This window comes from Microtus oregoni, unplaced genomic scaffold, assembly GCF_018167655.1.
Source record: "Microtus oregoni isolate MIOR12 unplaced genomic scaffold, Mior012 000035F_ref0000213, whole genome shotgun sequence".
NCBI lineage: Eukaryota > Metazoa > Chordata > Mammalia > Rodentia > Cricetidae > Microtus > Microtus oregoni.
The window spans coordinates 4,789,281-4,816,693 of record NW_024543094.1 but is presented as its reverse complement, the minus strand read 5'-3'; the positions used below and the strand labels follow the sequence as shown (position 1 = coordinate 4,816,693).

The 27,413-nt window shown below is 41.2% G+C and overlaps 1 protein-coding gene across 2 annotated transcripts in view; it reads left to right on the top strand.

Annotated features, from left to right (window-relative positions):
* The first annotated feature begins 638 nt into the window (after nucleotides 1–638).
* LOC121432584 (UDP-GalNAc:beta-1,3-N-acetylgalactosaminyltransferase 2-like) overlaps nucleotides 639–27,413 on the top strand; it is a 35,939-nt gene continuing 9,164 nt past the window's right edge. The window contains exons 1-7 of one of the 2 annotated variants that reach the window (XM_041630630.1): nucleotides 639–881; nucleotides 10,910–11,057; nucleotides 17,029–17,129; nucleotides 20,904–21,100; nucleotides 25,757–25,852; nucleotides 27,243–27,342; nucleotides 27,385–27,395. In XM_041630630.1, coding sequence (XP_041486564.1) covers nucleotides 767–881; nucleotides 10,910–11,057; nucleotides 17,029–17,129; nucleotides 20,904–21,100; nucleotides 25,757–25,852; nucleotides 27,243–27,342; nucleotides 27,385–27,395 — 768 coding nt within the window. In that variant the 5' untranslated portion in view covers nucleotides 639–766. The remainder of the gene's footprint in view (nucleotides 882–10,909; nucleotides 11,058–17,028; nucleotides 17,130–20,903; nucleotides 21,101–25,756; nucleotides 25,853–27,242; nucleotides 27,343–27,384; nucleotides 27,396–27,413) is intronic. The other variant, XM_041630628.1, reaches the window with a different exon arrangement.

Genomic DNA, 27,413 nt, shown 5'->3' with positions numbered 1-27,413 from the left:
CCTCCTCACCCAGCGTCGCTAACTGGAGGGCAGCCGGGAAGTCCCCGCCGTCCTCTTAAGGAGGTATGTCGCGGGAGCGCACCCCTATCTCGATCAGCGCTCAGGCGCCATGCAAACCTGCCCTGGCTGGGCAACTGCTCCTCGAGGCCACGCGCCCTGCAGAGCTGCCCACAGCTGAGCCGGTCCGACAGCAACTCCCGCAGAGACGTGCGTGTTCCGTATGCGCAGTGCCCGCCTCCACCACTGGGGGGCACTAGCACGAAGACGGCTGCGCATGTTCCGTGTGCCTCCAAGGGACAGCGGCCTTGGAGACGCGCGTGCTCTCTGCGCGCTCCGCCTCCGCCAGCGCCCTGCAACTGAGCGCGCGTAGCACCACGGGAAATGTAGTTTCTAGGGCCTGGAATATCAGACACGCCTCCCGCCTGGGTTCAGCGCGGGACTACAGCTCCCAACCATTCGGTAGACGGGCGGTGCGGGGACGCGGACTAGAGGGCGGGGCGAGAGCGAGGAGGGCGGAACGGGTGGGAGGGCCGCGCGCGCGGGGGCGGGGCTCCGGCCTCGGAGCCGCTGCCGTTTGCGGTCCGGACCAGAGGCGCGAGCCGAGGACACAGCGCCGAGTGCGGCCGCGGTTGCGGGCGCGGGTTGGAGCGCGGGCGCGAGCCCTGCCGGTGGCGCTCGGTGCTCTTAGGTCCCCTCGCTCTCGGCCGGGACGCGGGAGAGAGCGGCGCGCGGCTGGGGCGCGAGGTGGTGCGGGCGGGGGCGGCCAATGCGAAACTGGCTGGTGCTGCTGTGCCCGTGCGTGCTCGGGGCCGCGCTGCACCTCTGGCACCTCTGGCTGCGCTCCCCGCCGCCCCCCCGCGCCTCCGGGCCCGGTGCGGCAGGTGAGGTGCCGGGGCTCGGCGGCCGCGCGCGTGGGAGGCCGGGGGCGGGGGGCAGCCGGGCGGGTGCGGACGTCCCGGGACAGGCTGAACAAACGAGTCTTTTCATCCGCGTCGGGCGAACTCGACTGTGCGGTCCTTCTCAGCGTGTGCTCAGGGCCCACGCCGTACCCGAGGGGCCTTGGTTACAACTTGGGGGGGGGGGACTTCTCTCAGAGGGGGTCCGCGAGCGCACCGGTGCTGGCTTTGCACATCAGGACTCACTTTGCAGTAAGGAGGGGACTGGCTGCACTTTGCGGTCTCTGATCGTGAGGTGAGCCGGTGAAACACATCTAGATGTGAAATAGGGCGCAGCTCTGAGTGGAGTCGTCCCTGCGGTTCTGCTTGGGTAGCTTCCTAGTAAAGGAGCCTGGGAGTACCGGATTCTTTAACTCTCGAGTCCATTTGTTCCCAAACTTCTTCCCTCGTGGGAATGAAAGCTTTGTTCTCATTCGCTCAGCGTTGTCCCATCACCCTGAACACTACCTTAGGGTCTCTTGTGTGTCTTACTCAAGTTTTTCCCAGAGAGCCTGTAGAAGGAGACTTAGATGGCTATTTTAAAGATAGGGCAATGCTTGTTTTAGTTTTTTTTTTAAACTACGTTAGGATTTATCTTTCCATTTCATATCCAAACAGCTGTTTTCTTTTCAGAAAGTTTAAAAACAGGCCTTCCCAGTCAGCACAGGGCTGATTCTCTAATAACGTATTTAGCAGTCCTCAAGACTCTCCTCCAGCTGTTACCAGATTACACTGGAGTTATTTTAGTAATGATCGCTTTTCCTGTTAGATGAACCCCAGCTTTTGGAAAGGTCATTTGTGTGACTGAAAAGAATTAACCACGTAAGTGGTATAGTGAAAAACACACCATTATATGTGTGTTTAGCTTGCTAAACAGGTGGGACTTTTACAAATTAGATAAGAAAAGTCGTGCGTACAAAATACTTTGCAACCTAAACATCTGTTGGGGTTGTGTTTTATGGGTTTCTTTCTCTTTTTCTTTTAAATAAATGAGTGAGTTGCTGGAATCTGCTTGGAGAGCCAGTGTAGAATATATGTGACCCTAACATTAGCAGTCTTTGGGGTTCACATAATAAACCTTGCCTTTGAGCTTATATTTTAGTAAGCCTGCAAGCAATTTTTTGTGTTTGAAAAAGATTTTTCCTGTCCGTTTAATGTTTGATGTTTAATGCTTTAGAGTTTATCCGTTTAGATTAAACTAGATTAAGGAAGCAAGCTGAGGAACCCTCAGGGTCATATAGGGTCATTCTAGTTGTAAAAATTAATTTTGTGTTGCTACTGGAGCTTTGTCAGATAACATTTGACTATAAAGACAGATTCCTTTCCCATTCTCCTCCCTGACACTTCAAAAACAAACGCAGAAGTATTTTGGTTGCAAAAATTTACCACAGGGGTTTTTTTTTCCTATTTTGCTGTTGAAATATTTAAAACATTTGGGCATGTTTATGTTTTGATCCCATACATTAAGCCTAAAACCTGAGATTTTACTAAGTATCTTCCTCTTGAATTAGCATTTTAGAACTTACTTGTTCTCTTTTCTGCTCCTCTGTAGTTCCATTCAGCCATACTAGTAATTTCAAAAATTTATTTGTGTATGTATGCACGTTGATATGCCACAGCACTCTCGTAGAAGTCAAAGGATAATTTAAGATCAGTTCTCTTCTTCCACCATGTGGGTTCTGGGAATCAAACTCGGAACGTCAGACTTGGGGCAAGTCCTTTGACCTGATGAACTATTTGAAAGCCCAATCATTTTTTGAAAGGGAAATTTACTTTTTCTGAATATTAGAAAAACCCTTTTGGCTGACAGTTCTTTCAGCAAACAGATAGCTACTGGGCCATCTTTTCTTGTAGGCTGGAATTAGCAAATAATCAAAATAAAGAGCCTGCTCTCCAGATGTTAACCATTTGAAAGGGGAGACAGTAAGACTATGAGTGTTAATGTCACGGGATGGTGAGGATGCTGAAGGAAAAATGAAGTTTTCTCTAAGAGGGTAAACAGATAGATCAAGGAAGACCACTGTGAAGAGGTGGCAGCTGAGCAAGGACCTGAGGGAAGCGAATGAGTCATCTTAGTACTAAGATTAGCAACTTTTCTATGTAGGGGCTTTAAACAACACTGGTGAGGAGGCCTCTTATGCAATATAGCGCACCAGAGGCACAAAGAGCAAAGGAAATACAGGCTTTGGACCAGGGGATATAAACTGACTTGATCTCTGTGTACTGTTGCACATTGCCTTATAGGAATTGTGTAGTGGTGAATGTAGGAAGGTGTGACCGAGAAAAGGCTTGTCTTTGTAAGATATCTGGAAAGAAGGAAGCCAGACTTGGAAAGAAGAGGAGCTTATGTATGATAAGTACATACTTGGAGAGCTAGGTGTAGGGCTGGATACCTCGTTCCAGCATGTTCCAGACAGGGCAAGCAGTTCAAAGAAAAATTGAGCTTGATGCCCCACTTTTTGCCTAGGGCTGGTTCTTCCAAAATTACCCCTCTATGCTGTATCTCAGGGTTTTAGTTTCCATGTCTAACTGGTGATCTATAAAGATTTGTTCAGCAAAACACTTACAACAGTGCCCAGTCACTGTAAACACTCCAGGAATTCTGGAGAGTATTGGTATTAGGGAGGTGGCTACAGCCTATGCCAGTATGCTTCGTTGACGCTGGCAAGAGCACACTAGTTTTGCAGTGACTATTTCATCAACAGATCTGTGATGGGCTCTTATGTTTTCCTTATTTTCAAGATTTCTGCCTGATTGTGATGGATGGTGTCTAAGAGCATACACATGAGGGTTTTCTTTCTTTGTTTGTTTTATGACTTTTTAGGCTTATTTATCAGTTTTGAGGTCAATGTCCCTTAAGACTTTAATGTCCACGGTCATTGCAAAGTTTAGCAGGTTGCCAGACTCTCGGGATAGATTATGTCTTAATATAAATAGTCATTGCTCTTGGGGCACTTGCTTGGGGTTGTGAGCTATTCCTGTCATTGTGGAGATCTTGTTCCCTGTGGGCCTGTGCCAATTAGCACAGCAGACATAAGAAGTGTTCAGTCTGAATGAGCAAATCAAGAGAATGTAACGGAGAAGATACTAATTTTCTACCTGTATCATCTGTTTACATGCCACGAGGACCTTATAATTTAAATATATTTCTTTCATAAAGGGAAGCAAGTTCTGTGGAGGAAAAGTTGAAATTATTTTTAAATGAAAGGAAAGAAACATGATCTGTATTTCTAGACTATTTTCAATATAATATCTATTTTGAAAACTATTTTGAAAATGTTTTTGATGTTTCATACACATTCCTTTCAGGCACGTGATGGTGCAGGCTGATATATTTTTACAAGCTGAGCACTCTCAGTCATGTTAATTTAAAAAAGGAAAACTATGGGGTTGGGAATCTAGTTCAGTTGGTAAAATAAATGCTTTCCTTTTTTATTGTTTTTATTGAGCTATATGTTTTTCTCCACTCCCCTTCTTTCCTTCCTCACCTCTCCCCTTCTACCCTCTCCTGTGACCCCCACACTCCCAATTCATTCAGGAGATCTTGTCTTTTTTCACCTTCCTATGTAGATCTGTTTATGTCTCACTTAGGGTCCTCTTTGTTGTCTAGGTTCTCTGGGGTTGTGGCCTGTAGACTGATTTTTCTTTGTTCTATGTCTAAAAGCCACTTATGAGTAAATACATACTACATTTGTCTTTCTGGGTCTGGGTTACCTCACTCAGTATGGTTTTTTTTTTTTTATAGATCCATCCATTTGCCTGCAAATTTCAAGATGTCGTTATTTTTTCCCACTGTGTAGTACGTCATTGTGTGAATGTACCACATTTTCTTTATCTGTTCTTCAGTTGAGGAGCATCCAGGTTGTTTCCAGGTTCTGGCTATTACAAATAATGCTGCTATGAACATAGTTGAGCACATGTCCTTGTGATGTGATTGAGTGTCTTTTGGGTATATAGCCAACAGCAATATTGCTGGGTCTTGAGGCAGATTATTTCCTAATTTTCTGAGAAATTGCCATGCCGATTTCCAAAACGGCTATACAAGTTTCCACTACCACCAGCAATGGAGGAGTGTTCCCCTGACCCCACATTCTTTCTAACTTAGGCTGTTATCGGTGTTTTTTATCTTGGCCATTCTTACAGGTGTAAGATGGAATCTCAGAGTTGTTTTGATTTGCATTTCTCTGATGGCTAAAGATATTGAGCATTTTCTTAAGTATCTTTCAGCCATTTTAGATTCCTCTGTTGAGAGTTCTCTGTTTAGGTCTGTACTCCATTTTTTTAAAAATTGGATTATTTGTTCTTTTGATGTCAGATTTCTTGAGTTCTTTGTATATTTTGGAGATCAGTCCTCTGTCCAATGTGGGGTTGGTGAAGATCTTTTCCCAGTCTGTAGGCTGTTGTTTTGTTTTGTTGACCATGTCCTTTGCTTTACAGAAGCTTTTCATTTCCAGGAGGCCCCATTTATTAATTGTTGCTCTCAGTGTCTGTGCTACTAGGGTTCTATTTAGAAAGTGGTCTCTGTGCCATTGTGTTCAAGTGTACTTCCCAGGTTCACTGTTTGTTGTTTGTTTTTATGTGCACCGCCACCACCTGGCTTGGACTTGAGTTTTGTGGATGGCGATAGATGTGGGTCTATTTTCATTCTTCTACACGTTGATATTCAGTTATGCCAGCATCATTTGTTGAATATGCTTTCTTTTTTTCCATTTTATATTTTTAGCTTCTTTGTCAAAAATCAGGTGTTCATAGGTGTGTGGATCGATATCTGGGTCTTCAGTTCAATTCCATTGGTCCTCCTGTATGGTTTTATGCCAATACTAGGCTGTTTTCAGTACTGTAGCTCTATAGCAGAGTTTGAAGTCTGGGACTGTGATGCCTCCAGAAGTTCTTTTGTTGTACAGGATTGTTTTGACTACCCTGGAGTTTTTGATTTTCCATATGAAGTTGAGTATTGTTCTTTCGAGGTCTGTGAAAAATTTTGCTGGGATTTTGATGGGCATTGCTTTGAATCTGTAGATTGGTTTTGGTAAAATTGCCATAAAATGCTTGTCTTACAACAAGCATGAGGATCTGAATTAGATCTCAGCCAGGCACAATGGTGCACAGTTGTAACCCCAGTACTGAGGAAGGAGAGAGAAGAGGATCCTGGAGCTTACAGGCCACCCAGCATGGATGGATCAGTGCATAACTATTAGAAGTGAGAGAGCTTGCCTGAGAAAACAAGGTGGACAGCACCTGAAGAATGAAATGTCAACGAAGGTCCTGTTTTCCTAAAGTGCTGAATATATATTTCAAGTGTGTCCTGTTTTAGTTTTGCTATGCTGTTGTTGTTGTTTTGAGACAGCTTCTCTTTCTGACTGTTCAGTAACTCACTCTGTAGACCAGGGTGGCCTCAAACTCATAGAGATCCACCTGCCTCTGCCTCCGAGTGCTGAGACTAAAGTCGTGCGCCACCAAGTCTGACTGCAGTATGCCCTGTAAAAGACTTCCAGGTTGCAGTCCTAGCAGCAGTGAGGCAGACTTGTCTTGAGATCACTGTCAGCATTCTCTTGAAGTACCTATCACTTGGTTTTTACTGTGTCAGAAGACATTTGTCACTTCAAATGTAAAAAAAAATGTAGCTTGATTTTTAGTGAAGTTGGACTCCTCCCCCCGCCCTCCCCTTCCCGGGGTTGCCTTCTTCCATGACTTGTCTTTATGTCTTAGCCATCTGCCCTTCGTGTTTCTGGATACTGGAATCAGTGCTGTTTCCATGCTTGTGCCCTGTAACTGTGATGAGGACAGAAGGTGAGACTAGGGGAGCTGTGAGCTTGAGTGGCCGGCTACCTGACCTGGCGCTTAAAGCACCCACCTGAAAAGTTTAGCCTTTTCTATGAGAAGTCTGCTGGGTGGGTTTACGTTGGTATGTGCAGTGAAAGAACTTGGTTTTCTTTTTCTTAATCTGATTTATCTGGTAGTAGACGTTCTCTAGGTGGCCGAGAGACACTCTTGAGTCTTTTCAAGAAAAAGAGATGCCTTCAGAGTAGAGCAGTTGAAGCAGAAGTGGCTTAGATGGGGATTGGGAGCAGACGTCGAGCTAAGATCAATACTAGTTTACAGCTGATCTGCAGGACTGCCACATACTAATGGTTGTCTTTGTATGTATTTAGTTTTTTAAAAACATAACCAGAAACCTTTTGTGGTCATCTAGGTGATCACAGAGGACCTAATCTCGGTAAAAACTTACAGTCTAAGCAGAAGCTAGATTGAGTGCCCATAAAGGAATAGGTTTGAGAAAAGTTCATGAAAAGTTTGAGGCCGAGGTTAAATTATGTGCTATGTACTTTATTTCTAAATGATCTCCTTTGACTAGACACCAGAAATAAGGTACTATTTGACACTCAGGGATATCTGAATTATTCTGAAATTTTGTTTTTGTGTAGAAATCTTATTTTTTTCTGATGTCAGATTAATGAAACACAGGTTAAATATGACTTTTGCCCTTTTTCAGATTTTTAATCTTTTAGAAAGACATTTTAAAAACAGAGGCAGTAAAGCATTTAAAAATTCTAGCTAGCTCTGATGTTACATGCATGTAATCCTGGCATTTGAGAGGAGGTGGTAGGTGAGTCAGGAGTCGAGGTCAGTTTCTGAACAACACATGACCCTGTCTCAAACAAAAAGAAAAGACTTTTTCTGTCAGTTTGTCTCTTGACTAGGAAACGGAGGCACATGGGAGGCAAATTGCTTAACTGAATAATTAGTGCCTCATTTTAGCTGTAGGGTCACTGTCAGGAGTGGGTGGTTAGCACATCACCTCCATTCTGTCATTGTAGTACACTTACTATCCATAGCATTGGCAATTTTGTACAAGCATTTCAGTTATATTCTGAATTTGACTCATTTACAGTTACTCTAGAACTAGGCATAGCTTTTGATATATTATTAAGTATCTGAGAAAAAAGTGTTTCTGATCTGTGAATTTTTAAAAATTTCATATTTAGGGACAATACAGTTCTCTGTATTGTCTTCTCATTTGCTCAGTAAGTACCTACATGTCTGGTGGTGAGCATTAAATCATTGTAGGACTGGGGGTGTGTCATGGTGGTAAGCATTAAATCATACTCTAGGGCTGGGGATGTAGGTCAGTAATGGGGTGCTGGTATAGCACCCTAGGTATCCAGCACATCAGAAGAAGAAAAGAAAACGTTTATATAGTACTTACTATAGTGATATCAGTATTCAAGGACTGCAGATAAGCTTAATTCATAAGCATGCAGGTTTATGTTGAAGATAAATTCTATATTTATAAAACTTATTTTGGTACAAGATTGATAATAGAGAAATAGAAATCTCTCTTTTGGGGGGACTGGTTTGAATCAGGCTTTCTTTGTGTAGCCCTGGAAATAGCTCTGTATACCAGGCTGGCCTCCAGGTCACAGAAATCTACCTGCCTCTGCCTTCCTAGTGCTGGGATCAAAGGTGTACACTACTACCACCTGGCCAAATATCTCTGTAGAATTGAAATGCCTTTTTACAAATATATGTTCTATAATCTATTTTGTAGAAAATAGGGTTAGCTGTATGAAAAATTCTTAACAGTATTAAAATTGTTATAGTGTAATATCTTTCAAATTATTGTCATAAAAGAATCTGCCCCCTAATTATTTTAATTAGTCTTTTTGAAAAAAGGCATCAACATGTTTCTGTTGCAGTTTAGACTGACTACCTAGCACCTACAGCATATAAAAACATTACAATTAGTATAGTGAAGATCCCTGACCCTCAGTAATTTATTCCTAAAAACATTTGAACCAGTTCCCATCACTGGAGACAGGTGAAATGAAATTCTTTTTAGAGCTCTATATAAGCTTGTAGCTCTAAAGCTTAAAAACTAGCAATAAAAAGAAAGATATAGCCTCTCTTCTGTTGTATTTCTAAGGATGAATTTTTCAATTAAAATAGAATCTTGCCCGTTAGATCTTACAGCAGTAAAAAGTGAGCTGTGTACATAATTTGTTAAAGGACTTTTTTTTTTTTACTAAAAATGTTGCTTTTCTGCTTCAATCTTTAGAACATTTGGTTTGTGCTAAAAGTTTTAGCTGACGAGAGAGAGAGAGAGAGAGAGAGAGAGAGAGAGAGAGAGAGTGTGTGTGTGTAGGTGTAGTGATAATGTCTAACATGGAGGTCCTTGACTTAATCTCCAAACTTAATAACTATTACTTAAATATTACTGGCCCTAAACTAGGACCTTTACATACATTGTCTCACTTAATTTTTATATATTTTTTGAGAAACACTGTAGTCATTTTATGTTTAAGAAAAACCGACACTCAAGAAGTTATATAACGTACACTCAGCCAGGTATGGTCGTTTATGCCTGTTATACCCGTACCAGGGCAACAAAAGTAATGGAATTGGACATTTAGAGCCAGTTTTTACCTATGTAGGAGTTGATGCCAGTCTGGATTACATGTTAGAACCCTGTCTCAAAACACAACTACAGTGTCTTAGGGATTTTATTGCTGTGAAGAGACACCATGACCAGGGTAACTCTTATAAAGGAAAACATTTAATTGGAGTGGCTTACAGTTCAAAGGTTCAGTCCATTATCATCATGAGGGGACATGGTGATGGAGAAGTAGCTGAGAGTCCTGCATCTTGCAGGCAACAGGAAGTGGTCTGAGAATTTGGCAGTGTCTTGAGCATATATGAGACCTCAATGCCCACCTCCACAGTAACATACTTCCTCCAAGAAGGCCATACCTATTCCAGCCAAGACACATGTAATTGTGCCAGTCCCTTTGGTTGCCATTTTATTCAAACCACCACAAACAATAACAAAAATTCCCATAGTAAATACGTGAAGGACCCAGGATTCTTTTTTTTTTTTTACTTTTTTTTTTTTATTGAGAAATGGAGAAAAAAAAAAAACAAGTTTCCACCTCCTCCCAGCCTCCCATTTCCCTCCCCCTCCTCCCCCCCTACGCCCCCTCCTCCCACCCTTCTCCCCCTCCCCCCACTCCTTTCCCCCTCCCTCTCCAGTCCAAAGAGCAGTCAGGGTTTTCTGCCCTGTGGTAAGACCTAGGACCTCCCACCTCCGTCCATATCTAGGAAGGTGAACATCCAAACTGGCTGGGCTCCCACAAAGCCATCACATTACGTAGGATCAAACCCCCGTGCCATTGTCCTTTGCGTCTCATCAGCCCTCATAGTTCGCCATGTTCAGAGAGTCCAGTTTTATCCCATGCTTTTTCAGTCACAGTCCAGCTGGTCTTGGTGAGCTCTCAATAGATCAGCTCCACTGTCTCAGTGGGTGGGTGCACCCCTCGTGGTCCCGACTTCTTTGCTCATGTTCTCCCTCCTTCTGCTCCTCATTGGGACTTTGGGAGCTCAGTCCAGTGCTCCAGTGTGGGTCTCTGTCTCTATCTCCATCCATCACCAGATGAGGTTCTATGCAAGATATTTGTCAGTATTGCTCAAGGATAGGGTCATTTCAGGTTCCCTATTCTCAACTGCCCAAGGAACTAACTGGGGACCTCAGCTTGGGCACCTGGGAGCCCCTCTAGGATCAGGTCTCTTGCCAACCCTAAAGTGGTTCCCTTAACTAAGAATTGTAAGGACCCAGGATTCTAACTGACCTAATTGACTTTCTTACTGCCTGATATATGTTGTTTATGCCATATTGCTTTTCACAGCTGATTCTTATAACAAACTTCTTTGTTTTGACAATCTTTCTTATGCTAGCATAGTTGTATAGATACATACATATGAGATACCAAAGCCTATATGCCAGTATGTTGTACATGTTTCTGGATGCTGAGTTTTGGGTTTTTTAAATTTAAAATGAAATTTTAAATTTTATTTCTATTTATCTGTATGTTTTATAAGCAAAAGCATGTTTTATGTGTAATAAACTTTTTATGATATATGCTAGTTTACTGTAGTTGAGATGTTGTGACTGACTTGCAATATGTATTGCTTATTTATAGGTCAATCAGCCTTATTTCCTCAGTTGAAATTTAGTCACTATGATGTGGTAGTTGGTGTGTTATCAGCTCGAAATAACCATGAACTTCGAAATGTGATAAGAAACACCTGGCTGAAGCATTTGCTGCAGCACCCTACTTTAAGTCAACGGTAGGTTTTCTGAATTACTCTTTGTCTGTTTCAAGAACTGAAAACAAACAAACAAAAAACCCTTAGTTTTAAAAGTCAAGTATTGGGACTGGAGAGATGACTTGATGGTTAAGAGCATTGGCTGTCTTCCTGAGAAGCTAGGTTCAATTCCCAGCAGCTACATGGTGACTCACACCTATCTGTAACTCTAGTTCCAGAGGATCTGATTTCCTTTCTGGTCTGTGTGGGCTCTGCACACATGTGGTTCTCAGACATACATGTAGAGAAAACACTCATACATGTTGAGTGTTGTTTTACTCTTTTGGCTTTTGGGGGGGCCCAACCACCCAGTTCCCAAATAAATCACACAAGGAGGCTTATTTTTAGTTAGGAATGCCCAGCCTTAGCTTGGCTTGTTTCTTGCCAGCTTTTCTTAACTTAAATTATCCCCACTACCTTTTGCATCTGGGCTGTTTCCTTTTTTACTTCTGTATTATCTTACTTACTCTCTTAGTCTGTGACTGGCTGGGTGGCCGGCCAACCGGCCGGCCTCTATCATCCTTGTTCTCTTGCTAATGCTGCTCCTTGTCCTCATTTCTCCTTCTGTTTACTCTCTGCCCCTGCCTCGCTATTGGCATTCAGCTCTTTATTAGACCATCAGGTGTTTCAGTCAGGCAAAGAATCACAGCTTCACAGAGTTAAACAAATACAACGTAAATAAAAGTAACACATCTTTACATCATTAAACAAATGTACCACAGCATACACAAAAGTAACACACCTTAAAATAATATTCCCCAACTCATACATGTAAAATAAATCTTTTTTTAAAAGGAGACACTGATTTAGAAACATGGCCCTTTTGGGAGAAAAGGCGATTTCCTTCTGAATCTTAGAAGTAAGTTTTATCAAGATGTTAAGCCAGAAGGCAATGTTTTCTGGTTGGCACCCTAGATTATTTCAATAACCTCATATTTTCAGTCGTGTAGTATTTTAATGGCATAATGTATGGTGTGTATGGCATGCCATCACAGTCTCTCCTAGCCACCCTCCCAGAACTGGGCTGTGCACTGCCTCCCCTGCTCATAATAGTTGGCCCAGCTGGTGTTCGGGAATGGTTGGGCATGAATGGTTATCGTGGAAAGTGAAAGCAAGAAAAACCAACATAAACTATGATTTTGGTCTGAGCAGTTGATGGCGAGTTCTCGTTGGGCGTGACAGAAAAGACTACTGGAACTTGAGTTCTGGAAATGGTTCTGCGGCCTTTCCCTGGCTATACAGTCATGTACTAAGTGTGAACATCTCTTAAGACTGTGGTGAAGAACTGAGGGGAGAGGCATAGGGCTGAGCTACCTAGGATGGGAAGACATGGAGGCTGTAGCAGAAAAAGTTCTCTTGGGGTTGTAGTAAACAGTCATTTTCTTGGTTGAGGTAAATTGCAGTTGGTAATTTTCTTGTCACTGACAGTGAACATGTATCGATTTCCTATCTTCCTCATGGCAGCTTCCATTCCTCTTCCTGGTAGGTTTCCTTAGTACATGACCGCAACAATAAATCCTGTACCTAGCAAGGAAAGGCCTCAGATCCACCTTGAGAGCTTGACTTCCAGTAGTCTTTGCTGTCATGCCCAGTAAAAACGTGCCACCAACTGCTCAGACCAAAATCATGGTGTTATGTTGTTTCCCTTGCCTTCACTTCCCATGCCAACCAAGCTCATATGTCAGACTTCTCACACCCTTTACCCCTGCCTTCCTTATCTGAATTCTACCTTTTCCTGTCACTTGGATTGTTGCAGAAGTCCCCTGTATGGATTGCTTGCTTTGTCTTGGCCCTATTCCACATTACATTTTCCATATAGCTACCAGACCAGAATGATCCTCTTAAGATTAGTCCAATTTGTTAATTCTCTATTCATAACCTCCATTGATACTCGTGTGTGTGTGTGCTTGCGCACATGTGCGCATGTGCGTGCTCCTGCCTGTTTCTGTTGTCTTCTTTCTCAGAATAAAATCCTATCAGGCATAGATAGGAGGTTAAGGTCATCCTCAGCTGTATACTGAGTTTGATGCTAGTCTTGGCTAATGGCACTTGTCTCTAAATAAATAAATATAGTAAAATAAAAATCCCAAATTATGGTAGTCATTGACCTTGTCTACATCACCTTCTCCTATGTAAGTCAATTTACTGTGTTTTCCTCATGCCCCAGGATTTTTTTTAATGCATACAAAATAATGTTGATTTGTATTATTATAACATTTTCATAAGTTTGTCATTGTACTTTGCTCATACTTACCCTCACCCTCTCATTCTTCCTGTGATTCCATCCTTTTGCTTTCATGTCACACACACACACACACACACACACACACACCTAGATTCTGCATGTGAGAAAAACATATGGTGTCGTCTTTCCCATTCCCCATACCCCTGCTCCCAATGTTGACTATTCAGGCTTCCTCTTCAGAGGCCTTGCCCTCGCTTGGACCACCTTTTCACTGAATGTCTTCATGGTAGCCTTCCTTCAGGGCTCTGGTAGATGTTACCTTAGCACACAGTCTCATATTAAATAGCACTCTGCTTCTTTTCTCCCGTCTTCCCTTGCTCGACTTTATTATTACACACATTACCAACTAGCGTGTGTAATACATTTATTTCTAAGTTATTCATCATTCCCCACTAGGAAGTAGGCTGTTTGTTTTTTGTTTTCTGTACTGATAGAATTCTAGTATCTATAACCTGTCCTCTCCATGAGTGAGGTACTCAACAATGAAGACCTCAGAACTAAAAATAATCAGTATAATTTATAGCAGTAATTCATTTGCCTTTGTAGCAGTTATTTAAATGTAGTAAGCTTGTGTTTGTTTTTCTGAAGATAATGGATTGTCTACATAAGTACAGATTGAAGCCCAAAAATAACTTTCTAGGGCGTAATAGTTATATGGATTTAGTAAGGTTATTTAAGATAGCTAAAAAAAAAAATGGTGAGTATATGTAATTTAGTTACCATATTCACTCATGTCTGTATGTACCTTTATTACAAATGCTAATTGTCTACCTAGGTGTTCCGCCCAGCTGCCCAGTAGAAAGAGATGGTGCATTCTGTGGTTATGGCATTCTTTGATAACTGTTTTTCTAAAGGAGTCACACTCAGCTTTATTTATGAGGACTGTGCTTGGTTCTAAGCCTCTGTGATAGGCTGTAATTTGTCACTTTAATGCATTTATTCTAAGCAGGTCATGCACAATGTGTGTTAAAACACAAAGGTGCAGTAGAGCTGGAGTCTAGGGGCCTTGGACATAGAACTAGGTTTCGTTGTGCAGTGTAGATACAATGGAGAGACCTGTAAAACAGCCTGGGATGGGACTAGAGAGCTGGCTCAGCAGTTAGGAATGCTGTTCTTCCAGAGGAACTAACTCTTGTAGACCAGGTTGGCCTCAGACTCACGAACTCACAGAGATCCACCTGCCTCTGCCTCCCGAGTGCTGGGATTAAAGATGTGCACTGCCACTACCTGGCCAAAAAAAAAAATCTTTAAAATAGCCTGGGGTACTTGAGAAACATCAGTCATATGTAACCTGGGGGCTGTTGAAAGTGTTAGAGCAGGGGGCACCTAGGAAAGAAGGAGAGAGGGGGAAGACTGTAAGGGAGGGGGAAAGAAGAAAGGCCTGTGGCTGTAAGAGGTCAGCAGGACCTGTTCAGACCAGGACTTCTGAGGAGTGTGACTCCTGAGCAGTGATGTCATCAGAGGATGTGGGAGGCCGACTGTCTGATGTGGAGAGCTGTGAAGTCCCCAGTCAAGGTGCTGAGTACTGGACAGGAAGCTCAGCAGAGCATGTGTTTGAGCTCAGGTGCCCACAGGCTGGAGTGTCCTCTGGAAATGGTTATTGAGTGGTTCCTAAAAGAGGCTGCTCATATTTATATTTCATAATTTTATTGATAGAAAGATGTAGCACATAGTTGATAGGTAATAACATTCATGCAGTACTCTATAAAGTTAGTCAATTCTATTTGGCCAGCTAATTCTCATAGAATGCTTCTGGTTTGCCAGGATATTAGATCTGTAACAAACTTATTCTGGAATTAGCAGAGGCATATCGCTCTGAGGTAAATATTTCACGTTAAAGAATAAGACTTAAGGTTGGAGATATGGCTCAGCAAGTACCTACCTATATGCTCTTCCAGAGAACCTAGGTTGAGTTACCAGCACCAGCATGGCAGCTCACAACTGTCTGTAACTCCAGTCCCAGGGGACCCACTACCCTCTTCTGATCTCCATGAGAATGCACGCATATGGCCCATGAGTGTACATACAGGCAAAACATCCCTACACATAAGAAGTAAAATGGTCAAAAAAAAAGTTTGAAAGTAAGACTAAAGTGTTTACTAAGATATCTCAGTACTTTATTCTCAATCAATGAAGTCAGTGACTTTGAATCAGGTAATAGTTTTTGGACATTCAAAAAGTACTATTCACACAGTAGCGACTGAACATCTATTATACTTAGTTTTAATCTGCGTTACTAACATGAGGTGGGAGAGTCATCTGTCTATGTGTTAATTTCATTGGTTAATAAAGAAACTGCCTTGGCCCTTTAATAGGACAGAAAATTAGGTAGGCGGAGTAGACAGACAAAATGCTGGGAGAAAGAAGCCGAGTCAGTCGCCATGACTCTCCCACCCAACACAGACGCAGGTTAAGATTTTTCCTGGTAAGCCACACCTCGTGGGGCTACACAGATTATTAAAAATGGGTTAATCGAGATGTGAGAGTTAGCCAATAAGAGGCTGGAACTAATGGGCCAGGCAGTGTTCAAAAGAATACAGTTTCCGTGTAATTATTTCGGGTAAAGCTAGCCGTGCGGAGCTGGGCTGGAACGCAGCTCCCTACAACACTAACATTTTCTTATACTTTCAGGATAGACAAACAGTGATACAAAAAGTCTAGTCCTTTTTTATATTATTATTTGTTTCTGTGGTTTAAATACTTTCTCCAAGAATAATTTCAAACGAAAAGATATATACCATATACCGTAAATATTCTATCAAACAGATAAAGATATATACCGTATACCATAGATATTCTATCACACAGATAAAGATATATACCGTATACCATAGATATTCTATCAAACAGATAAAGATATATACCGTATACCATAGATATTCTATCAAACAGATAAAAGATATATAAAGATATATACCGTATACCATAGATATTCTATCAAACAGATAAAGATATATGAAGATATATACCGTATACCATAGATATTCTATCACACAGATAAAGATATATACCGTATACCATAAATATTCTATCAAACAGATAAAGATATATAAAGATATATACCGTATACCATAGATATTCTATCACACAGATAAAGATATATAAAGATATATACCGTATACCATAGATATTCTATCACACAGATAAAGATATATACCGTATACCATAAATATTCTATCAAACAGATAAAAGGATGGGGAGCTTGTTTTAAATATATGTTTCTGTAGTTTAATAAAGACTCAACCATTTACAAAATTCCTGAAAATTTGACAACTAGCTCTCATAATCCAGCACTTAAGAACTCTGCTTCCTGTGGGTATTCTAGACGCCAAAGAACTTGAGGATTGATTGCTCCAAGGATGAGTCTACACTAGATATGCTAGCTCAAGAATCATTCTTGTGCCAGTTACAGCCTTAGGAATAAACTAGTGTTTTCAGAGGACAGGGAGTAAGAAGAATGAGCAGACCAAGAAGAGATGAAGAGCAAAACCTTGGGTAACAAGTCACAGGTTACCAGTGACACAAGGTGGGAGCAGCAGGGACCTCCTCTTAGAAGTACTAGTCCAGCAAGAGAAAAGGAAACTTCCAAATGCAGTTTCTGAGAAGCTGATATTAAAGTTAGAGAATAGTCTCAAAGGTCTGAAATGAGCGCGAGGAAATGGCTCTATGAAGTGAATCTATAACTGACATTAATTCTCCATCTCTCAGTGTGCTTGTGAAGTTCATAATAGGTGCTCGTGGCTGTGAAGTGCCTGTGGAGGACAGGGAGGATCCTTACTCCTGCCGGCTGCTCAACATCACCAACCCAGGTGCGTTGTCCTTCAGGCTGCTATCTATGTTTGCTGTCAAGTAAAAGGTGCTATTTTTAACCAACTAAATATTTGTCATCAAAATTTGTATTCCAGCCTTTTTGACAGATGGACTAGTCACTCAGGGAGTCTCTGGGATTTCTTTACTGACAAAGAATTTCAGGGCTGACCGGTATATTCTTCAGTATGACTTAGTGCATCTAGAGAATTAGGTTACTCATAGGTGGCTGAATATTGAACTTTTGGAAAATGTTGACTTTACCAATTAATAAAAACTATGATATAAATATTGTGAGTTGACTTTGATTTTGAATTATTGCTAAAATCAAGTGTAACTAGATGTTTCTCTCCCACCCACCAGTTTCTGAATAACCACTCAGAAGCTTAATATTAATTATAAATGTTTGGCCAATAGCTCAGGCTTATTACTAGCTGGCTCTAACATTTAAATTAACCCATTTCTATTAATGTGTTGTCATGTGACCCGTGGCTCACTGGTGCTGTGGCATGTTGCTTCTTGGGTAGATGCTGGTGTCTCCCAGACTCTGCCCTTTTTCACCTGTATCTCTGCTTGGATTTCTCGCCTGTCTCTGTCTTGCCTTGCCATAGGCCAATGCACCTTTATGAACAACACATGTTCATAGTGTGTAAAAGGTATTCCACAGCAACCAGGTGATGTGGCACATGCCTAGAATCCCACCATTGGGGAACTGTTGAAATACGGAGCGGCGGGCTGTGTCCCACCACCCGGCTAGCTTTACCCGAAATAATTACACGGAAACTGTATTCTTTTAAACACTGCCTGACCCATTAGTTTTAGTTTCTTATTGGCTAGCTTTTACATATTGATCTAACCCATTTCTATTAATCTGTGTAGCCCACGAGCTGGCTTACCAGGAATGATCTTAACCTGCGTCTGTCTGGAGTAGGAGAACCATGGCGACTCCCTGACTCAGCTTCTTTCTCCCAGCATTCCGTTCTGTTTACTCCGCCTACCTAAGGGTTGGCCTATCAAATGGGTCTAGGCAGTTTCTTTATTAATAAGAAATCACTCCCACATCAGGGAACCAGAAGTGGGAAGATCACTTCTGCTAGGAATCAGCCTGGGTGATATATCAAGAACACGCAAAAAAAAAAAAAAAAAAAAAAAAAAAAAATTAAGAGGTTAAAAGTCACGGGCTATTGACTAAGCTTCTGCAAACGAAACAAGAAAATGTTTGAATTACTAAAAGTTATTTTATATTCCTTAGAATTAAGTTTGTGATAATCTGGATAAGGCTGCAGAAAGCTGATGCTAATGGGGGGGGGGGTTCCATGTTGTCAGGGAGGCTGTTAGTACATTATTAGCATTCCCATGGTGTTCGGCTGCAGTTCTAAAGGAGGCTTCCAAATCTGTCGGGTGTGCTGGTCTGTTTTAAAGTTTATCAGTCTTCACAGTTACATGTATCTCACTTTTTGAGGTGTGATCATACGTAGGGCTGAAAATCTGTGGCTCTAAAGCCAGCTCTGTCATGTTAGCTCTGTGGCCTCCTGAGTCTGCATTTCATCTCTGTAAGCAAGTAATAAAGTGTGTAATTGCGCATGCCTTTAATTGCAGCCTTTGGGAGGCAGGAATATTGCCATAAGTTTGAGATCGACGTGCCTACAAAATGAGCTCCAGGTCAGCCTGATCTACAGAGTGCTATTTAAAAAAAAGGAAGGAAGAAAAGAAAGAAAAGTAGTCTCGTGGAGACTAGCACAGGGTGAAGTAAATGATAGAACATTTAGTGTAGGTTCTGGAACTCCATAGATAATTTTATACTAAGGAGCCTGCCTTTTTCATAGATTGGATTTCAGCCCACTTTTTCAATAAATTGAGCATATATTCTAGTCTTTATCATGAGGTTTGTAGAGAAAATTGTACATATATTTGTGTTCTTCTGAGGAGAGGTTCCATTAGCTTTTAGTAGAGAGCATAGGATCGTAACCTCACCAGATGTGTTGTTACTAATGTAGCAGCTTACAGAAATCAAAACAGGACAGCCACATACAGAAACATTACACAGGGCATGTCTGCCTAGCAGTATGCAGCCCTGCTCCCATCCCCAGCACTTGGTACCTGGAACTTACCATCTTAATTGCTTATTGATAGTGGAGGGGTAAATGCTCCATTAATAGGACACTTTCATCCTTTATTACATAGTTTTTAAAACTGCACTGTTTAGGCATATCTTATTACCCCCTGAGCATTTGGGTTATTTCAGTATCTAAAGGTCATGAACATTAATCCTGCTGCAGTATGTCTAGAAGGTTTGATTAATGGCTGCTGTCAAAGCAACAAGATTTCCTGCTCCAGGTAGCTTGAACTTAAGGTACATTTGTTTAAGGTAAAGAAAGTCTAAGAATGACTTGACCTCCTGTTTTTAATAGACATGCTTCTTTCTACTTTGGGTGCCTTTTGTCTCCTGAATATACTAAAGAGAAAAACTTGCTGTCATCCAGTCTGGATGCTGACAGTGCTTTCTAGCTCCTCGCAAAAAAATTCTGTCCCTTTTTGCCCTCTCCATCTCATGTCTATTAAGAAGAAGGAGGCAGCATTTCCTGTTAATCTCCTCCATTTTATTGAAGATCTTTTTAAGATACCTTCTAGGGACTAAAGTGAGGGACCTAAATATGTACAAGATAGGGCTATATTCTAGTCTCTGTAAATCAGGGCTGTCTTTCTAAGAATATCAGTGAACTTCGTAAATTCTGTCAAAGCAAAATTTCGTGTTAATTGTGTTATTTTGAGGAGTGTGATCCAGTGGTTTTCAGTGAGCTCTGCAGTGTCAAGAATCAACCTCAGGGCCTTGTGTGTACTGGGCAGGTCAGCTTCACCACTGAATTGGACTCACAGCCCTGATAGCAATGTAGAGACTGGCTACAGTCTGTACATGTGCTTTATAAGTACATGTGTGTACACACATTGATTTTACCTGGTTGGGTCATCAGCAAGGTTTAAAAACTACAGAGAACTTTGTCTTTAAAGTAGGTTTTGTATTTCTCAAACAATTTTTGACAAATAAGCCGTATTATCTAATCTATCCTGATTCTTTTATTGTAATTAGAAAAGTTACTTGAAAAAGAATTATTGGCTGGAGATATTGGCTCTCTGGTATAGTACTTGCTGAACATGAGTGAAGCCCAGGTTCAGTTCCCAGCTCTGGAGAAAAAAAAAAGACAGTTCAGGGAACTGATATAAAAAGAGCTCTGACTTGTGAGTCATGAAACATGAGTCTGATTCCCGATTGCATCACTTTTTGTGATTTGGGGATGCTTACTCAGTGTCCCTTATGGCTATAGAGTCTTACCTGGTAAGTGACATAACGCTCTTCCCAAAAGGGAAGTGGTGTATGTAGATGTGATGGGCAGTGTAGAGTAGGTGCTCAGAGTCTGCTTGATTTACTTATCTGCCATAAATATTTTATAGAAGTTTCTCAGTGTTGTTCAAAGGGATTTCATTTACTCCTATACTGCAGTGGTTTCCATACATACCATAAACTTTCAAATTGCTTAATAGGAAGTAGCATTTTTAAAACTTGCAGGGAAAGATCAAATTTTCTAACCATTTTTACTATACTAAGTACTTTAATAATGTTTAATAGTGTTTATCCAGGCCTTCTGTATAGATACCTTGCAGTTGACTTACATTAAGTATTTGCCTATGGGATGCTGTATGTGTTTGCACATGTGTGTGTGTGCAGAAGTCTGGATTTTATCTGATGACGTAATATCCTATTCTTGTTGCTTGTTTAGTTTTGAATCAAGAAATCGAGGCCTTCAACTTCCCTGAAGATACTTCCTCATCCAGACTCTCTGAAGACCAAGTTGTCAGCGTGAGCTTCCAAGTTCTCTACCCAATTGTGATTACCAGTCTTGGAGTGTTCTATGATGCCAATGACGTTGGTTTTCAGAGGAACATCACAGTCAAGTTGTATCAGGCAGAGCAGGAGGTGTGTATTGGCATGTACAGGATTTTTCCAATTTTTCTTCTTTAGAAACTTTTCCTTGTTGTCCTAAGTAGATTTAAAGGCTGAACCTTCTCCATGGTTGGGTGACTTCCATCTTTCTTCCTGTATTGGTTGAAGTTAAATATGTTGCATTGTAATGCTGGCTTGGGGAGAGATTACCATAGATAGATGAATTATATGTGCAAAAGGAAAAGTTGGACTAGATTAGGAATGCCAAACCTAAATTCCCCATAGCTTCATTAACAAAGGTGTCAGAAACATGAACTGAAGAGAAGACAGTCTTTTCAAAAATGATGCTAATTGTATGGCCACCTGCAAAAGAATAAAATTAGATCCATATCTTTTACCTTGCACAAAAAATCAGTTCAAACTGGATCAGAAACGTTAACCACATGGAGTCTAATTATATATGAAAGCTTGGCCGATAGCGTAGGCTTGTTTCTAACTAGCTCTTATAACTTAAAGTAACCCATGTCTTTTAATCTGCGTTCTTTTATGTGATTTGGTTTCCTTTACTTTGTAATGCTTGTGTTGCTTGCTCTACATCCCTGGTGTCTCCTCCCTTTTGCCCAGCGTTCTCTCTGCCCCCCAGATCCTACCTATTGGCTTTTTAGCTTTTTATTAAACCAGTCACAGTGACACAGTGTAAAGGAATATTTCATAACAGTGGGAGAGCTAAATGCTACTGTAGGACTAGGGAGATAAGAGGGTAGATAATAAGCCAAAATGAAATATGTATGAAAACACCATATGGAAACCTATTACTTTGTTAACTGATAGTTTTCCTTTCCTTTCTTTTTTTTTTTGATGTCTGTCTGCTTACTCTAAGCCTTGTGGGTTTCTGCCTTGTTAGTATTGTCTTTTCTGTTGACATAGGTTTTTCTTTTATGCCTAGCAACTAGTAACTTCAGATACTCTGAATGATCTATTGTGAGACCTCTCAATACATCGTTCAAAGAGAATCCATTTCTCTCTTCATGTTTTGCAGTAGTAAGCAGTTAAGTTGGCTGGAGGATTCTAAACTGTTCTTGCAGTGGACAACAGTTCAAATCCTGCTTGGCTCTTTTTGTTCTTACTTGGGCTGCCTGGGTTCTGCTTCCAATGTGTGTTTCATGGATCAGTCTCAGATTGGGCAGGATTTATGGGAAGAAATTAAAGCTCACCCTTCCTCCTCTCTCCTTCTCCCTTTCCTTTCCCTCCCCCACCTCTGTATGTATGTGTGAGAACTTTCCTTGCTTGTGAGTTTTCCTTGTAACTGTTTTTATCCTGTGTCCTCTGATTTTTTTTTAAGTTGGTATAGAATTGTATCTTTAATGAAGAACACTAAGGGAAGATAGAATAGACCCAGTTTCCCTTTTTCCCATGGTTTGATTCTCTTCCACGTTTTACATGTTTGAATTCCAGTTTCATTCACGTCTTTGTTGTTGTTGCTCACTGGTCTGTTTTTGTTTTTGAGGTGGGACAGCCCAGGTTGCCCTTAAACTTGAAATCCTCTTGTCTTAGCCTCCTAAGTGTTGGATTGCAGGTGGGTATCATCATATCTGGCTAAGATGTTTTTATGTTTTTCCAGGGTTCATCATTGTTATCTATAGATAATAATTGGGCTGCTATTACTAGAAGCTCCTTTTCAATTTTTGTTGACTGTTTGGTTGGTTGAAGTTTTGTTGAAGTCAAACAAGGTCAAGCACAGAACTGTAGTGCCAGTGTTCAGGAGTCAGAGGTAGGAGGATTTCCACAAGTTCAAGGCCCATCTAGTCAATAAAGCTATTTCCAGGCCAGCCAGGGCGATATAGCTAGATCCTCTTTCCTCTCTCTTCCTTCCTATGCCCACTGAGTCCAGTTAGTGCTGATTATGTGAACATGGGCGTTGGGCCATCCGCTGGGGGACCATGGTGGACCGTGGAGAACCTACCAGTGGTCATTCTTTAAAAGAAAAGTGAGTCTCCCTCACAGCTATCAACTTCCAGTAGTTCCACAGTTAAAGGTGGAACCTCAGAACCTCCTCCCTGTCCTGTGATAGAATCTTTTTATTATTATTATTATTTATATTTTATGTGTGAGTACTCTGCATATATACCTGCATGCCAGAAGAGGACATCAGATCCTATTATAGATGGTTGTGATACCACATGGTTGCTGGGAACTGAACCCAGGTCTTCTGGAAGAGCAATCAGTGCTTTTATCTGCTGAGCCATCTCTCCAGCTCTAGCCCCACCCCCACTCTTGTGATAGAATCTTTAACTGACTTGGTCTTGTGCAGGTCTTGTGTCAGTAACCACTGTTGTGAGTTTTGTGTGCAACAGTCATGTCATGTCCGGAGGACAGCGTTTCACAGCATTCTTCCTCATGCTCTGGCTCTTCTGCAGTGTTCCTGAGTTGTCTTTCTTTCCGTCCAGGAATGCTGGCATCATCCTCAAACTCCAGCACTAGGGAAGCTGAGCTAGAAGATCATAAGTATAAGGGCAACCATAATCAAATAATTGTCTTAAAAAATAATAAAATGGGGCTGGAGAGATGGCTTATTGGTTAAGAGCACTGAGTGCTCTTCCAGAGTACCTGGGTTCAATTTCCAGTACCCACATGGCAGCTCACAACTGCCTGTAATACCAGTTCCAGGGAACCCGACACCCCTGGCAAAACACCAATGCACATAGATGGATGGATAGATAGACAGACAGATAGATAAATAGAATTGCTAATGCTGCTAGCAATGTTAATAAAAGATTAAATGTCTGTTTTGCAATTTGTCCTATTTTTACTCCACCTAAAGAATGTCTGGTTTGTGGACTGGAGAAATGGCTAAATGGTTAAGAGCACTAGCTGCTCTTACCAGAAATCCTGAGTTCAATTTCTAGCACCCACATGGTGGCTCACAACCATCTATAACTGTAGCCCTATCTGATGCCTCTTGCACTCCTCTGGTATGCAAATGTACATGTAGGCAAAACACCCATATACATAATTAAATCTTTTTTTAAAAAAAGAATATCTGGTTTGTTAATATGTTGATAGACATAAATTTAAGAGAAAGAAGACACATTATAGTCATGATTTCAGTGGGAATTGCTTTATCCAGTTACTGGATTGTAGCAATCTTATTACTGTGGTAAAAGTTAAAAAAAAAAAAAAGATTTTAAGGAAGGGCTGCAGTGTAGCTCAGTGGTAGAGTACTTACCTAGCATTTGCCTGAAAGACATGGGAAAGCACAAAGAAAAACAGTACACATCCTAAGAGCCGTCCTCTTCTCTTCCCTGTTGTGGTTTGTGTTCTCTTCTGAAAGTACTTTTGAAGGATTCCCATGTACATTGGTTTTCCATAGAGATCTGTGAACTTTCATTTTGTTCTTGGGTATATATGGGGGGATATTAAATATATAAATATTATTAAATATATATTATATATATTAAAATATGTTGGTTCAATTTAGTGAAAACACTCATTTTCTTTAATACATTTCATGCCAAGGTAGGTTTTTAAAGACTATAAATATATAATCTTTAAATCATAGTTTATCTTAATAATTTCTTTTTTTTAATATTTATTTATTTATTATGTATACAATATTCTCCCTGTGTGTATGTCTGCAGGCCAGAAGAGGGCACCAGACCTCATTCCAGATGGTTGTGAGCCACCATGTGGTTGCCGGGAATTGAACTCAGGACCTTTGGAAGAGCAGGCAATGCTCTTAACCACTGAGCCATCTCTCCAGCCCTTATCTTAATAATTTCATTCAGGCCTGGTGGCAAACCAAATCCCAGCTGCTTGGGAAGCTGAGGCAGGAGGATCAAAAGTATCTTAGCAACTCAGCAAGACACTGTCTTAAAAGAGGGCTGTGCCCACTGCAGGTAGTGCAGTGCTTACCTAGATTGCGAAGGGCTGTCAGCTGAATCCCTAGAGCAGTAAAACAGGTAATATAGTAATCTAGTGACCATGGCAACAGCACTAGAAAATCTCAATGGGGCAGTAGAGTGCTTGTTATTCTTGCAGAGGATCTGAATTCAGTTTCCAACACCCACATGATGGCTCACAACTGTCTATCTATAAATTCAGTTTTAGGGAATCTGATGCCCTCTTCTGCATTCTGTGTGTACAAGGCATATATGTGGTACATAAACATACATGCAGGTAAAACACCGGGGAGGCAGAGGCAGGCGGATCCCCGAGTTCAAGGCCAGCCTGGTCTGTAAGAGCTAGTTCCAGGACAGGCTCCAAAGCTACAGAGATACCCTACCTCAAAAAACTAAAACAAAAAACCAAACAAAAACCATAAAATAAATATATTTAAAAAACAAAAAGTAGGGCTGGAGAGATGGCTCAAGTGGTTAAGAGCACTGGCTTCTCTTTCAGAGGACCCAGGTTCAATTCACAGCACCCACATGGCAGCTCACAACTGTCTGTAACTCCAGTTCCAGAGGGTCTGATAGCCTCATACAGACACACATGTCAAAACACCAATGTACATAAAATAAAAATAAGTCATAAAAAGTAAATACCTGAAAGTTGTTGAAACCACAGTGAGTGTGATTGGTGGCTGTGTGAATTTACTGACAAAGCTACACAGTGTCTGAAGATCTGTTACATTTATATATATAACAGGAAAATTGTCTGTTTCTCCGTCCTTCCCTATCCATCTTGCAGGAGGCCCTTTTCGTCGCTCGATTTAGTCCTCCAAGCTGTGGCATACAGGTGAACAAGCTATGGTACAAGCCTGTGGAGCAGTTCATCTTACCAGAGGTATGGCTAGAGTGAAGACCAGTGTTGCCTTTGTAGGTGTGTGCTTTGTTGTACCATGTCAGCTCTACAGTGTGGAAGCAGCAGTACCCACAAAGCTTGCACTAAATTTTGCAGTTTACACCAAGAGAACTTCTTAGCCATGGTTTTTAAAAGTGCCTGTTGCCATGGTTAACTTAAAGTTGAGAACTGTGTGACTGTCTCAGTGACAAAGGGTAGGATTAAGTCTTAGAAACAGTAGGTATTTTGAAAGTTAAATGTCTTACTTATCTAAGGAATCGTAAAGAAGTCTGCTGTGGGGTATTGTGATCATGCTCTGACACCCCCGAGACCGCCGATCTCCACTTAAACCTCGCTCAGCCAGGAGCGTGATTCCTCTTCTGTGAAAGAGGAATCATATCAACCTACAGGCAGTTTCCTGGGAATCTTCCCCGCTTCCAAGCAGAGGACAGGGTTCGTCACCATGGTGGGCAGAGAAGTATCTGCTCTACCTTAGATCCCTCCTCTCCTCAGCCTGGTGCTACAGCCTGTGAAATGCTTATGATTCTGAAGGTGTTGTGTTGTTGCTGTCCACTTTTCTACTTCAAGACTTCTCTGCTTTTGTGGTAATTTGAAGTTCTTTCTGCACCCTAATTTTTGCCAAGTGTTGTTTTTCATTTGTGAGCCTGTGGTGACATGTTGATAGTATTTAAAGATAAGAGCTATTCTGTTTTTATTTCTAATGTTCAATGTATAGCCATGGCTTGGTAAATATTAAATAGTCATGTGTTAAAAACCTACCAGATAAACTTGAGCTTTTTACTTTTTTTCTAAATTTTATAGTAGAAAGAGTTCAATACAGTTGGCATTCTCAGACTTTGCTAATGACCTTATAAATTAATAAAAAATGGTATTCAAAAGCAATGTGACAGTTTGTACCAAAATAAATGCATAAACACACTTTAGATTTTTCAGTAATTTCACCTCTGGGAATTTATTTTAAGTATAGTGGGAAAGAGACATTTATACCAAAACATTCTTATATTATAGTAGCCATTTGGTCAGCAAACAACTGTAAGTCAAGTGTTAGCCAACTGGCATGTTACACCACGTTAGAAAGAACAGCTCTAAAAGGTGTAGCAACATTAGGAAATTGAGACAGCAGGAACAGCCAGACAGCATCTGCCAACACCATGAACTGTTTTCTATATGTGTCCAGAAGAAATAGCCGAGGACATACATTATTATACTAACAATGAAATATTCAAGTTGTGGCTTAAAAATTAAACTGATGTGTTTCAGGGGGGCGGGGTTGACATTCTTTCTAAAGTTTTACATAAATATTTCCTTAGAACCTAAGTGGCAAGAATAAACAAATTGATCTATTATTCCTCCCCCCCCTCACCCCCCAAAGAGCTTTGAAGGTACACTTGTGTGGGAAAGCCAAGATCTCCATGGCCTCTTGTCCAGAAACCTACACAGAGTGACAGTGAATGACGGAGGGGGTGTTCTTAGTCATTACAGTAAGCTCTTTTTCATTTCTTTGGGTTGGTTAGAAATATTAACTGTCTTACATGCATTACAA